This window comes from Cheilinus undulatus, linkage group 15, assembly GCF_018320785.1.
Source record: "Cheilinus undulatus linkage group 15, ASM1832078v1, whole genome shotgun sequence".
Taxonomy (NCBI): Eukaryota; Metazoa; Chordata; class Actinopteri; order Labriformes; family Labridae; genus Cheilinus; species Cheilinus undulatus.
The window spans coordinates 19,245,707-19,259,354 of NC_054879.1; the positions used below are offsets into that span (position 1 = coordinate 19,245,707).

The 13,648-nt window shown below is 38.6% G+C and overlaps 1 protein-coding gene across 1 annotated transcript; it reads left to right on the forward strand.

The window, feature by feature from the left end:
* Positions 1-302: 302 nt before the first annotated feature.
* On the forward strand, positions 303-13,318 carry pou1f1 (POU class 1 homeobox 1). The gene is made up of 7 exons (XM_041807178.1): positions 303-438; positions 2,442-2,603; positions 5,869-5,967; positions 11,664-11,927; positions 12,447-12,611; positions 12,923-12,983; positions 13,078-13,318. Exons 1-7 carry the CDS (start codon positions 303-305, stop codon positions 13,316-13,318), a joined length of 1,128 nt encoding a protein of 375 aa, XP_041663112.1.
* Positions 13,319-13,648: the final 330 nt, after the last annotated feature.

Genomic DNA, 13,648 nt, shown 5'->3' on the forward strand with positions numbered 1-13,648 from the left:
AAAGGTAAACTGTAACAGTATTCTACCTGCATATTCCCAAGTGTCTTAAGTTAGAAGTATGCTTGGCTGAGTCAGGGAGCAAAAGGACGAGATAGAGAAAAGGTGAAAGAAGACAAGGCAGAATAAAAGAAGGCCAGAGAAGACAAGACAAAGTGAGGTAAGACAAAGAAAGGAAGGCAAGAGAACAGATTTCAAGACAAGGAAGACAAAGGACTAGGAAGATACAATGAAAGATAAGACTACATAAAGCAAAAAGGACACACCAACCTATCTAACTCCATCTTGGACCATCCAGTTGAAACATGGCATGCCAGGCATTCAGCGCTGACTCTTTCAGCCCACTTGCTGGAGATTCACCCTTACCCATCCTCATGCATCATGCATCGACCAGTGACTGCCTTCCAGCCACCTCCCATGTTAACAGCATGGTTTCTGCAGGTAAATTGGACTCAATTTTTTCTTTTTCTTTTCTTATTTTCTGCATATTTTTTCCCTTCAAAGTATGCTTTCAGGTTACAAAATCAAGGGAGATTGGAATGTTTGTTATAGTTGTTCCATACCATCACTGGTGTTAGTACTGACCTTTAGTAGTATTTAAGATGGGATATCAGTAAGTTTGCATCCATCCATCGCAGTTGCAAATGAGATCAAAACAACAACTTGTTTTAAGTGAATTATTTGATGACAGTCATATAAAACAGCATTGGGTTAGTAGAATAAAAATCAGAAATAAGTGCTTTGATATGTTTACATTGAATCATACTGATTTCAGATGGGTCAGAATCATCATCAGGATAAAAATGAAGATAGGATGTTAGATTTAAGCTACAACATAGCAGCCTCCAACAACAATGCTCTTTCTCTGCTTTATGAAGCCATGGAACAACATTGACTAAACTGCTAATTATTTTTGATGTCCCAGGTGCTGTAAGGAGGTCATGTCCATGCATGGCTACAAGTTGCACTAATTAACCTACAGAATTATCAGACATGCTTTCCTCCCTCCCCTAGCTCCACCTCAAGGCATAGTTATGTTCTTGAGCAGTGGGAAGGATGAACTGAATTGGAGAAATATATCAGGCCAATCTAAATCATGTAAATGAATGTAGCTGCTTAGGTCCAAAACTGTAATTGCTCTAAGAATATGTTATCAGTATGGCAAATCCCCCATGGGATTTTTCAGCATTAAGCATGAAGAGCAAACTTGCAGAGGTTTTTAGTGTCTTCCTATTGTTATAGCTCAGAACACGCTAGATCATGCAGAAAGTCAGCAGTACATTGTGCCTATTCATGATTAAAGAAACTCTGAAAAACAGACTTTTGTGCTTGAACAACCCTGTACTTACAGAATTTTAGGAAGGAGTACAACATTCACCTGGCCTGTAATTTCTGCTTTCCACTGGGTTTATGCAAATGCTGAAAAAAGGATTTCAAAATGAATGTAAAAATAAATCAAACTACAAATTTGTAGTGGATTTATTTATAAATGTAATAGCCTGCAGAAAAGATGCAAGAGACCACAAAAAGTCAGTACCTGATTTGGTGACTAACTACTAACTCAGAGTGCATCTGAATAGTATGCATTTGCATGCATTAGTTCTTCAAGTGAACACCAAATTGCATCAAAAAATGAATTCATGAATAACTGTGATTAGCAGACCTGAACAGTGTTAAAATGTACCAAAGAACTTTTAACAGAGAGGAGCATCCACAGAAAGGCAGTATTTTTGATCTAGGTGAGAATATTTGACATCAGGGTGAAAATATCACTTTTTTAACACCTAAAGGTTAATTTCACAATTTACAGAGCACATGCATTTGATATGGTTGAATTTCAGGCCAAAAAGATCTTACAGATCTGTTTAAAGCTTTGCCAAGTTTTGACTGATTTATTTCTTTTGAAGTCTAAACAGGACCTGCATCCAGATGTTTTATTTGACTCTGTTTTCTCCCTGATAACAGGGACAGTTCTTGAAATCTTGACTCAGTCAGTAGTTATGCTATCACAGGAAAATGATGCTGGTTTTCCTCTGATAGCATGTTAATTTCTCCAAAGCTTGATAAAGCATTTAAGATAAACTCAGAAAAACTAGCTTTGTTATTTAGATATGGCAAAAACACACAAAATTTTGTTGTTGTGGAAAAAGAAAGTAAAGAAAAATGCATGCCCTCTGGGCTTCCATACATTTTCTCCAGAATCATCAAATATCTGATATGGGTTAAAAACTGTCTTTTTGATAAATGAAATTATGAACCTGTTATGTATCAAATTTAAGGATTTGATGCTCCATATACTAACTGTTTTTAACTGTTTTATGTGAAAGAATAATATATTATATTTTGAACATTTATTTAACATGCAGCAGCTGTGTCCATAGTCTCTCCATCCTCAAATCAGCTGCCTGTTAAAGCATCACTGTAACCATGTTTGTCTCCATCAGTGTCCTCTGGGCTGTCTCTGGGTCAGCCATCCAAGCGCTCCCACATGCACCTGTCCACTTCCTCCCTCAGCAATGCTCTTGGAAGCGGCCCACCCAGCCTACATTACCCAGTCACCCCCTGTCACTACAGCAACCAGCAGGCCACATATGGCATGATGGCAGGTGGGTAATGGTGTTGGTATTTTGTGTCAACTAATGCATGCTGCAATTAATCGGGTGCTTTTATACATGAAGTGCCAATTAATTATCAGTCAGTCTGATTCAATCATTAGAATTATTCATTTTTAATTGGAATGAAAAATACGAAACAGGTATCAGCAGATATGAAAATTTCGACATTATTAACAACAAATATTTTGGCTTCAAAATTTTGCCTATATAAGATGTAAATATTAGCAATACAAGCAAATACATCAGTGGAGTTCTAGACTGGACCACTAAGACACCTAAATCGACAAAAACATGAACATGAAATATTTTTCTTTCAAGCAATGTACTTTGTTTATCAGTTAAGTCAGGTTTTATTTTCCCTTTGTGCTGTCCTTTAAGTTTGGGATGTCTTGCTTTCCTACTACTCAAGTTTAAGAGAAACAGTACCTAAAATAAAGAAATTAAAATTAAGAGCTTTTATAAAATAACAAACAAAATAAAATAATAAATGTTCATCTACCGGAGTAGAATGATTTTTTTCTATCACTGCAGTATTTTCATATTTTTTGTGCTTACCTGGATGTCTGGATGAAAATAACTGAAGCAAACTGTCATCCACTGATGGGTAACTGCTCCTCTGCACACCTGCTATGCATCCGCTTTAGCTCTGGTATATGTCTTCAGCTACTAAAGGCCCTTGCACACCTGGAGCTTTTTTTTATTTAGTTATTTTACCTGGTCCTGTAGCAAGTCAATGCAAGCTTTCACACCAGCAATGTAATTTCACAGTACAAAATTGCTGCTGATGTATTTCGAACAATATTAAATTTTTCAAAGTTTCGCTCCCAACAAGCACACATCTGGCCAATCAAAATACTCATTCAAACAGCGGAGCAAAAATGTCCTCTTTTCATATCTGTCTGTGGCCAGTGCTGAGTTGTTTTGCCTCACATAGTCTGGTCAGAGAAGGAGAAAGACAGCCCGACATGTCCATGTGAGCAAACTCACATGACTGTGATACAGTAACACATTTAACAACATAATCTACTCTGACCTCAAACTAGGCTTATAAATGCTCTGGATCAATCAGCTCACTGAAATTACTCCTCTGACCAGTCTGTAACACAAACAGGTGCGCTGCAAACCTCAAATGTGCCCTTAATATGGTTATTAATATTATTCAAAAAATGTGTGTCCCTCATCCCAGTTGACTTGGCTGAAAAGAGGAAGCAGTGCAGTGAATGACACAGTGACCTCCTGGCAGTGTGTAAAGGTGCCTTTATGCATGGACCAAAGGAGAGAGAGGCAGAAACCTCATTTTATCTTCCACTCCAATATCCCTGTTTATCAGAGGACAGAGCAATACACACCGTAGACCTTCACAATGCCATTTTAGAATCTTCATTACATATTTGGAAAACATGTTGCTCCTGATGTGCATAGAAAGGTGCAACATTTGCCTCCAAAGTAATCCCATTTTTTAAAACGATTTATTTGCATTGCCCTTCAGGTTTAAAGGCCTTTAGTTGCACAGTTCCCTCGGGTCTTATGAACAATCTCTTTCTAAAAAAAATGCCTATCAAAAAAAAAAAAAAAAATGCATAAGAGTAATAAGGCTATTGTGCAGAGAATAACATAGGTATGATCTATTCTCTTTTAATACATCTCAAAATACATAAATTTACAGCAAATAAAGAAATTACTAACCTGACATGCCAGATGGATGTGTCTCACCTGCAATTTCCACATAGGACAACTGCACCGTGCACCGAAGCGCTGTGAGTTTGGTCAGACCAAAGGCGAGCAACCTCGCCCACTGGAAGCAAGTCTAGAGCGCTGCGCCGCTGCGCACAGCCCTGATTAGCAGGAAGAGATCACGAGAGAACTGCAAGTTCATGCAGGAATAGTATGTCAACAGCGGACTATTTTACCTTCGGGGCTTAATTTATCATCCTTTTCAGTGTAAGTCCATGATATTATTGCTTCCGCCACTGAGTGAGTACATTAGGAAGTTAAAAGGTTAATGTTTGCTTAAAAGATCTGTGGTTTTATGTAAAATTCTTTGGCTAAATATCCCCAAATTTAACTTTTCCTCATCAATGGCTCCGTTGTAGCTCTGTGACCCACTGACGTCTCGGTGACCCAAGATGAGATGTAATGGTGATACAGTGATGATTTACAATTGGGAGTCTGTACATTGTGTTGTATTTTGAAAGAACAGGATATTCTACGCTTGTGACTTCCTCTTCTGGAGCTTTCTGATTGACAGGTATTAACGCGAAAATAGACTTCCAGCGCATCTCAAACGAAGCGGAGTGAAGTGTCGGTCCAAACACGCGCTGCTGCTGGTCAGGAGCACCGGCTGTGGAAATGCTCTGATAGACTAGAGAGGGAGCGATGTGCTCCATAGTTGCTTTATATTTAAAACTCTGGCATTTTTATACCTGACAACATGAATTGCATCTTATTTAATGGTCTCTTGCTGTGTTTTAATTCGTAAACCTAAGTTTTACACCACTTGGCTTTAGTTAACTTTTATTTCTGGAAGCTATCACAATTTAAAACACGCACAAAAGAAACAAGCTAGCATACATGACATTAACTGAGCTATGTTAGCTAGTTCAAATGGCAGAAGTGAAGCAAATACTCACTGGAGAGTCCTCTGCAATCCTCGACCCCCTGGTCTTTTATAACTCATCCGGGGGAACGTTTTACTTAAAAAAACATAGGTAAACTTTCAGACTGTGTTTTGTAACACTGCACAGCATAGTTTTGCTTTGAAGTCTGCCTAGCTTGTGCTCCTGTTCTCTATCTGTCGATCTGTCTTGTTCATAGGCGTGCTGCTGTAATACTATCTGCTCTGCAGCGCCACCACTGCCCTCTGGACAAAACTATATACTGCAGATAGTGAAAATTAAAATTGGTTAAAGCTTCTTAAGATGTAATTTTGAATGGGTTACATCTGCTTTAGGATATAAGCGAAAATCCTTTATGTTGCATCCCTAATCATTAAGAACAAAATATGAATATTATTTTCTCCAGCTGTGAGGGAGATCTTTGTTAGCCGACTCTATTAACATCTTTGAAGGTGTTTTAAAGGTAACACAAGCTATTTTAAGATGTTTGAGGTAAAACTGTGATAGTCAACCAGTTTTCCTTTATCTAATGTCTAAAAACACTGATTAAAAAGCACTAGAGTATAAAAATGTATTCAAATAACATTCTCTCTCTCTCTCTCTCTCTCTCTCGCTCTCTGTCTCTCTCGCTCTCTCTCTAGCTCAGGAGATGCTCTCGGCCAGTATTTCTCAGACTCGTATCCTGCAGACATGCGGTGTCCCTCACCCAAACATGGTGAGCGCTGCAAACCCACTGCAAGGTAATGATCACACCATCAATTTGTTTCACATATGCACACATACTCCCATCATTGCCATTCCTGGCCTGCAGTTACACCCCATACATTGAGCAGACAACTTGTTTATTTGCATTTAATTTGAAATCTGCTACCAGTTAAAATCAATTTCAGCCTTGATTAGCTCGCCTTACGCTTGAGTTATTCAGCACACTTGTTTAACATAACTGTCAAAGGCGGCTTGCCACTTCCTCCTCGTCTTGCGGAGCGAGAAGAGAAAATGAAGGTAGGAGTACGTGGTTCTGTGAAATCTGTCAGTGCTGGTGTTGGTGTTAAAGCATTTTCTATTTATTCATGGCAGAAGATCTCTGCAAGCCAAATGCCAGTCAATCATCTGTCTTTCTATAAGTGTCAGAAATATTTTGACAGACAACATTTAGCTCTGAACAGATTGATATAATCAAACAGTCACGTTAACACTTAGTTATTAAAAACTTCCATATTTAATAAAAGGAGCTTCCCATATTTACAAAGGCGTGTACCACTATCACATTTTTTAATTTGACAGATTTGGAAATCTTTTGTTCATCTATGTACACATGTGGGTAGAGCACAACAAACTTCTGTTTTCCTACTTTTTTGATAAAGTATTAGAGCGGTTGTTAAAAAATTGAGTTGTGTTCATTTAAATCAAACACAGCTATTTCAGCTCTATTTTTCTGTGTTACTAGAACACATTTTAGTTTAAAGTGAACAGTACTCAATCACTTTAAGTAGTTTTGTAATTTGACTCAAATTATTTGACAATCTTCCCTTAATTTGCAGAGGTTTCCCAGAATGCCTTTGGGCATTTGCACCATGAGTTAAGTTACTAGGGAAGTTCCACCTGTGGGGAGCAACCACAATTTAAAATGGATGGCATACTAAACCTGTTGGAAAACAACTACCTTTCAGTTATTGTCACTTGTAGTCACTGAAGTTTGTTGACTTGACTGGCATATGTTCAAGATTAAAGTGTTAGAAATAAGGGAAAATAGTGATGAATGAAGAACATGTAGCTTTACCAAAAGTACTCAAAGATGACGTTTTGAGTTGGAAAGTTTCCACAGTGAAGTTTAACTAAAAAGAGTTAAGTTCACCCAACATAAATATTTGAGAAAAATTGAGTAGGGGTAGCTTTTGTGAGGGGGCTGTTGCCTCACAGCAAGAGGATCCATGGTTTGTTTCCCAGTCAGGGCCTTTCTGTGTGGAGTTTGCATGTTCTCCCCGTGCATTTGTGAGTTCTCACCGGGTACTCCGGCTTCCTCCCACCACCAAAAACATGCTCAGTAGGTTAACTGGTGACTCTAAAATCGTCCCCCCCTGCAACCCTGAATGGGATAAGAACGGGTATAGAAAACGGGTGGATGCATGGATAGCTTTTGTGAGTTTCAGCCCAGTTTTATGTCATGTAACTAAAGCTTAGCTCAGTGTGACTTCCATGTAACTCAGCCCACACTTATTATATTTCTATGTTAGAGAAATGATCATTTATGTCAACTTTGTAGAGAACAAATACAATAAACCCTAGGTAAAGCCCCAGTGATAGACTAGAAAATGAAAGGAAAATTGAATAAAGGAAATAGTATTGCTTCTTTTAGCAGAGAACTTTAACAATTCAAGTGTAGACTTAAGGAAATGGAGCTGTCTGTGTCTATACACTTTAAAATTATTTGACATTGCTGCTCCATGGTGTCAAAAGGCTTTGAGGAAATGTATTAGGATTCAAATTACACGGCTGGTCAGTTTATTACCCTCTGGAGTTCATTAGTCACTTTAATTATCTCTGAGTCTGTGTTGTCAGGTGACAGATTGAAGGCATAACGTGTTCCAGGTCAGCTAGATTGCTTCTTCGACTTACATCTTTAGGAAAAAAGGTGTGTCAAAAATGATTAAGAAAAAAGGATGATTTCTTAAAATAAGACAAATTATGTCAAAGAAAGACTTATAAACTGTATTTTAAGGGATTAGGAAGAGTGAAAATCAGGTTTCACAGAGGTAGGAGCCATGTGAGACTACACTAGATGAAAAAAATGAAACGTATTCATTCAAGTAAAAGTGAAATTCGGTGCCACATTTAATAGACTTTTAAGCTCAACCCTTTAATTATGTGGACTAAATGACAGAAGGTCAGAAAAAAAATTGGCCACTCCAGATTTTTTTAAAATCTATTTTTCTTTGGTAAAATGGTTTAAAAGCCTATGAAAAATGTGAGCGTTTTCAATATATGAAATGTTCCTCAGCTATATGAAGCTTTTTTTTTGCCTCTTTGACCTCAGCAACTCGGCTTACAGCCACAGCAGGCAGCATACAAAAGTAAGCCCACGGCTTAGCTGTTTGAGGCTATACATGTTAAACAGGGAGATGGTTAACAAAATTCCTTTAAGCATGCCTCAGATGGCATAAAACAGGTCTGAAAACCAAATTGAAGTTGCATCCTTTCTGCTGGATCTTTAAATAAGGAACTGCTTGCTAAAAAGTTGGCCACTGCATCTTTACAGGGTGGTAAGCTGGGAAAATATGAAAGACCTGTAGAATGGACCATATGCTTCTCAGATTGTTTGATTTTCTAAGCATAAACCTGCTAATGCCGCCAACCTCTTTGGATGTGGTTCATACTTAGCATCTGGAGGGTCTATGTCCACACAGGCTTGTTAGCTGCCCTCACAAACCTGCTAAGCCTACCCCTGCTTTAACGGGGCTCTCTGCCCAGTCAGTCTCCATTGCATACATACAAACTCCTGCAGGTTGAGGCCACAACTGAGGCAAACTCTTTCTTCATCCTTGTGAGGAGAGCCACATTCTTCCACCTGATCCACACAGGCCTCAAACTGTTGACTTTCTCAGGCTCAAAAGCTGCATCGTCACTACTAGATATGTCATTATGGTGCTCATACAATGTTTAGTTTGTACAAAGCCTGTAATGAAGAACTAAAATGAGAGGAGGGCAGATATTTTTCCCCAGATATAACCTCCTGCAGTCCTAACAAGAGATTCTAACAGAGAGAGTCCAACATCTCCCTGAAGAAAATCACCCATGCATAGCGTTTTATTGTAGAATCTGCCACACTGCGACACAGCTGCTGTATGGATCCCACTGAACAATTTAGCCGGTCAATGATGGCATCCTTTTTTCCACTCCAATTTTGGAACTGAAGCCATTTTGTACACGAGGGCTTTAACTGCATTTATTATTTCTGCTACTATTTTCCAGCAGGGAGAGGCAAAAATTGGTCCTACACTACTGTGATCAGGCAGCATTAAAAAATTATGCCATGTGCCAGAGTCCTGCATGTCAAAAGACACAACCAGTGTTATTACTGAAGAGAATGCAATTTCTTATACTTGATTTTACATTATATATTAAAGTCTAGGATGAATAGGATGAATGTTTTTGAGTCTGCCAAGTGACTGACTGATGACCTGTCCAGGGTGTATGCCATCTCTCACCCAGTCACAGCTGAGGTCGGCTCCAGCCGCCCACGACCCAAAACAAGACAAGCAGCATAGATAAGGGACAGATGGATGGATGTTCAAGTCTTTTTCATTACAGTTGTATAATACAGTTTGTACTGCACCACAGTCACACTAACACAAGAGGGGAGTGTTGCATTATCAGCACGTATCAGCCTCATTCACCAACCATTCTGAAGAATAAGAAGAAACTTATAAAAACCCACCTTACCTTTTAAGAAGTTTCCATGTTCACCAACGTTGTGATTTGCTTTTACCTCAGAACAAAATCTAACAACACTACAGACTGCTCTTATGCATGCACATTAGAGTACTGATATGACGGGATAAATTATTAAATTTGCTCTTATCAGTAGTGAAATCTGCTGGATTAAGAGATGCAGTCACATACAATTTAAAGCAATATTTTTGTGCATTTTTTAACATCAATTTAGCTGTTTTCTATTATAAAGTAATATGCACAAATATAAAACTAAAATCTGGTCAAATTTTAATTTGACCATGCAACGTTTGATCTAAACTGCTATGTGTAAAATTAGGACTATAAACTCAGCACATTAGTAGGATTTTTTGTAAACGTAAAAACCTTCCTTCACAAACAGGTGTTAAAATGATGTGCCAACATTTAACAGTGCCATCTTTGATAGCATGATGCATGTCATTTCACGTCGAGTCAAATCATCTGATTTCTGTGTTGGTAGCAAACATTCATTATCCACTTGCCACAAAGAGTCAGGCAGGTAATGTTCTCCCGGCATCAGCAAAACCAAGATTTGTCCATCTGACCACCAAACAAAGATGCATGACTCATCACTCAACAGAGCACATTTCCACTGCTCCACAGTTCAGTGTCGGTGTGCTTTGCACCACTCCATCTGACACTTGGCATTAGACTTGGTGATGTGAGGTTTGCATGCAGCCGCTTAGCCATGGAAAACTGTTCCATGAAGCTCCAGGTGAACAGTTTTTGTGTTTACATTAATGCCATGGAAGTTCAGAACTCTTCAGCTATGGAATCAGCAGAGCGTTGGTGACTTTTACGCACCATGCACCTTAGCAGTTGTTGACCCCGCTCTGTGATTTAATGTGGTCTTCCGCTTCATGGCTGAGTTGTTGTTGTTCCTTCTACTTTCTAATAATATCACTTACATTTGACTGTGGAATATCCAGCAGGGATGGCATTTCTTGAACTCGCTTATTGCAAAGATGGAATCCATCAGAGTACCACACTTGAAGTAACTGAGTGCAAATTTGACAAAGGTTTCTTTTCAAACCTTTCTTGTGAACAAATTTCAGAAAAATCTGAACAGGATATTGGTAAATGAGTCCCAATGTTTTTATTACCAAATGCACTCAATATTCAGAGAACTAAGAGAGGACAAGACAACATTTTTGTGTTAATTGAGAAACTGGACACTGGCCATTGTCTTGTCCTTTGCCTTGATGAGTTGGATTTATTTTCTTGATTGATTTTTTTTTTTATACTTGATCCCTGGAGTTGTTGTTGTTGCAGTGGTTGTTGTTGTGTAGTGTAGCTTTGCAGAATGTTTTTACCATAAGAGGCATCTTACTATGTACACCTGTTGGTTTTTTCCCCGTCTGGCACTCTTTCACTTACTTCAATGGTAACAAAAGGTTGAAACTGCAGCCACTGGCTGAAGTAATAAAGAGATTTTAATATTTTTATAAAGTCTGCAATGTGTTACATAACTAACTATTAAAACCTATTATGAAATTATGTGAAATGTATTTCCCAGCTTTGTTAGTTAAGATTTCCTGCAAGAAATATGAAAGTGTTTGTTAAATCATATGTAAGGCACTGATTTACATATCTGGATGTTGCATGGTCAGCTGAGGATTTTGGATGTTTTCTCTCTTTCCAAATCAAAGAACTTTGCCATTTTAATCTATAAAACACTTTGTAACTTTCAGTGGAAATGATTGACAACCGAATATGAGCTATCAGGCCCCAGCAGGAGTTTGTATTCTTAGCAGTTCTGTGTTTTCAACAAAAGCTTGTCAACACCTTTTCATTCAGCTGAAGCACAGACTGTCAGCATGCTTGTGGGAATTATGGCTATTCTGCCTTTAGCACCCTTCTGACAGTCTGAGGGTCTCCTTTGTGACTCCCACTGGCTAATTTTCTTCTTTCAAGTGTTCTCCCTCTATTTTTTGCCTCATTCCTTTCTCTCCCTCTTTCTCCCCAGGGTCTCTTACCCCTTGCTTGTATAAGTTTCCAGATCATGGTCTAGGTAGCGGTTCCTGTGCATTAAGCCACAGTTTCTCCTCACTGCCCTCGGCCTTCCTCTCCACTGATGAGGCCCCCGGGGGCCCCACAGTTGCAGAGATGAAAACTGACTCCCAAAGGAAGAGTGTGCGGGAACCAGAAGACGCCCCTGCGATGGACTCCCCACAGATCCGGGAGTTGGAGATGTTTGCCAATGACTTCAAAATACGCAGGATCAAACTAGGTGTGTATTTCTGTAACAGTCTAAAATGATGGGGGAATGCCTAGTCATGAAACCAATTTAAATTTATTTAATTTTATTTTAATTATTTTTAAAATTAATTTTATTTATTTATTTTTCAATGAACTGTTTTGCCACTTTTTGACTTAACAGAGTAATGACATCAGTAATAGGATATGGATTATTCCTGTTTTCTAAATCTCACTGCCTGGAACCAGGGGTAGGTGTCAGATGAGACAGGAAAAAAAGCCTATGCTTTACATTTTAGTCAGCAAATATTCACATGAGACATATTGGCAGTTACATAATTTTTAGTCAAAGAACACCTTTGACGGAACAGAAAAAAAAAATAAAGAGTTAAAGCATACTTTGTCCATAGAGGGGCACCAAAATTGGCACAAACCTCAAGTTCCTTGCAGGAGCTTTAATCTTTCAAACCAATTATCTCACAATTTGCTATTTTTGCCTTTCTCCTTCATATCAAAATCACATCAAAATCTTCTGTTTCTTTTTGACCTTCAGGCTACACACAGACTAACGTCGGTGAGGCTCTTGCTGCAGTGCACGGATCAGAGTTTAGCCAGACGACAATCTGCAGATTTGAAAATCTACAGCTGAGCTTCAAGAACGCCTGCAAGCTGAAGGCCATTCTGGCTAAATGGCTTGATGAAGCTGAGCTGGCTGGAGGTGAGTCATTTGTACTGTCCTCTCACTGAATCTCCATTTACAGCATTTATACAAATTTTGATGAGAAGGTAAAGTTGTAATTGTACTTGGGTTTTTTTATGAACCTTGGATTTTTTAGATCTGTATTACACCCATACTTTAAGATGTGACTCATGCTTTGCAGCACCTAGGAAAGTTAAAAAAAATACCAACTTTTATGACTTACAGCACACTCAAAATTCACCAATATCCTCTCTTGTCCCCTCATCTCATAATGCATATATCAATGGGCCATAAACATTCAAATCACATCTCTTTTACCCTTCCTGCAGCCTTGTATAGTGATAAAATTGGAATGAATGAGCGCAAGAGGAAAAGGAGAACAACTATCAGGTATCATCTGTGTTCACTAAAGACTTAAAGACCCTTCACCGATGTTTAGTTTTATACTCATCCACTTCTTCCTGTCCTTTAATCCACTCTGCAGTCTGGGAGCTAAAGAAGCTCTGGAGCGCAGCTTTGTGGAAAAAAATAAGCCGTCCTCCCAGGAAATTGCTCGGATAGCCAAAGGTCTCCATCTGGAGAAGGAGGTGGTCCGAGTCTGGTTCTGCAACCGACGCCAAAGAGAGAAGCGGGTCAAAACCAGCCTCAATCTCAGCTCCTGTTTAAGCAAAATCAGTCCAAACTGTATCACACAAATGAGTAAAACGCCAAGAGGAATGATGTAGTATGAGGTCAAGGAACAGAGTGTCTGTTTGCATCAGCTCTAATGGATAAACTGCTTAAAAAATGTATTGTCCCACAGGAGTTAATCCACAATTACAAAAACAATAAAAACAACAAATAATCTAAACTGTCCTCACCCTGTATTAAGTAACTCCTGTTACAATAGCAGCTGTAAGCAATTTTTCTGATCTAATTGAACAGAAATAATGCTCTGAACTATTTTAATCACTCATTGTCTAGAAAATGTTTCTTTTAATAAAGATTACAAGCCTTAAAGTTGCTGTTGGCAGGAATTTTTGGCACCATCAAAGATATATCAATAGGCCCCATTA

Coding starts and splice junctions, on each gene's coding strand:
- pou1f1 (XM_041807178.1), top strand. CDS start 303: ATGGCATGCCAGGCATTCAGCGCTGACTCTTTCAGCCCACTTGCTGGA. Junction 5,968..11,663: donor CGCTGCAAACCCACTGCAAG/GTAATGATCACA, acceptor CTTTCTCCCCAG/GGTCTCTTACCCCTTGCTTG. Junction 12,612..12,922: donor TGAAGCTGAGCTGGCTGGAG/GTGAGTCATTTG, acceptor CCCTTCCTGCAG/CCTTGTATAGTGATAAAATT.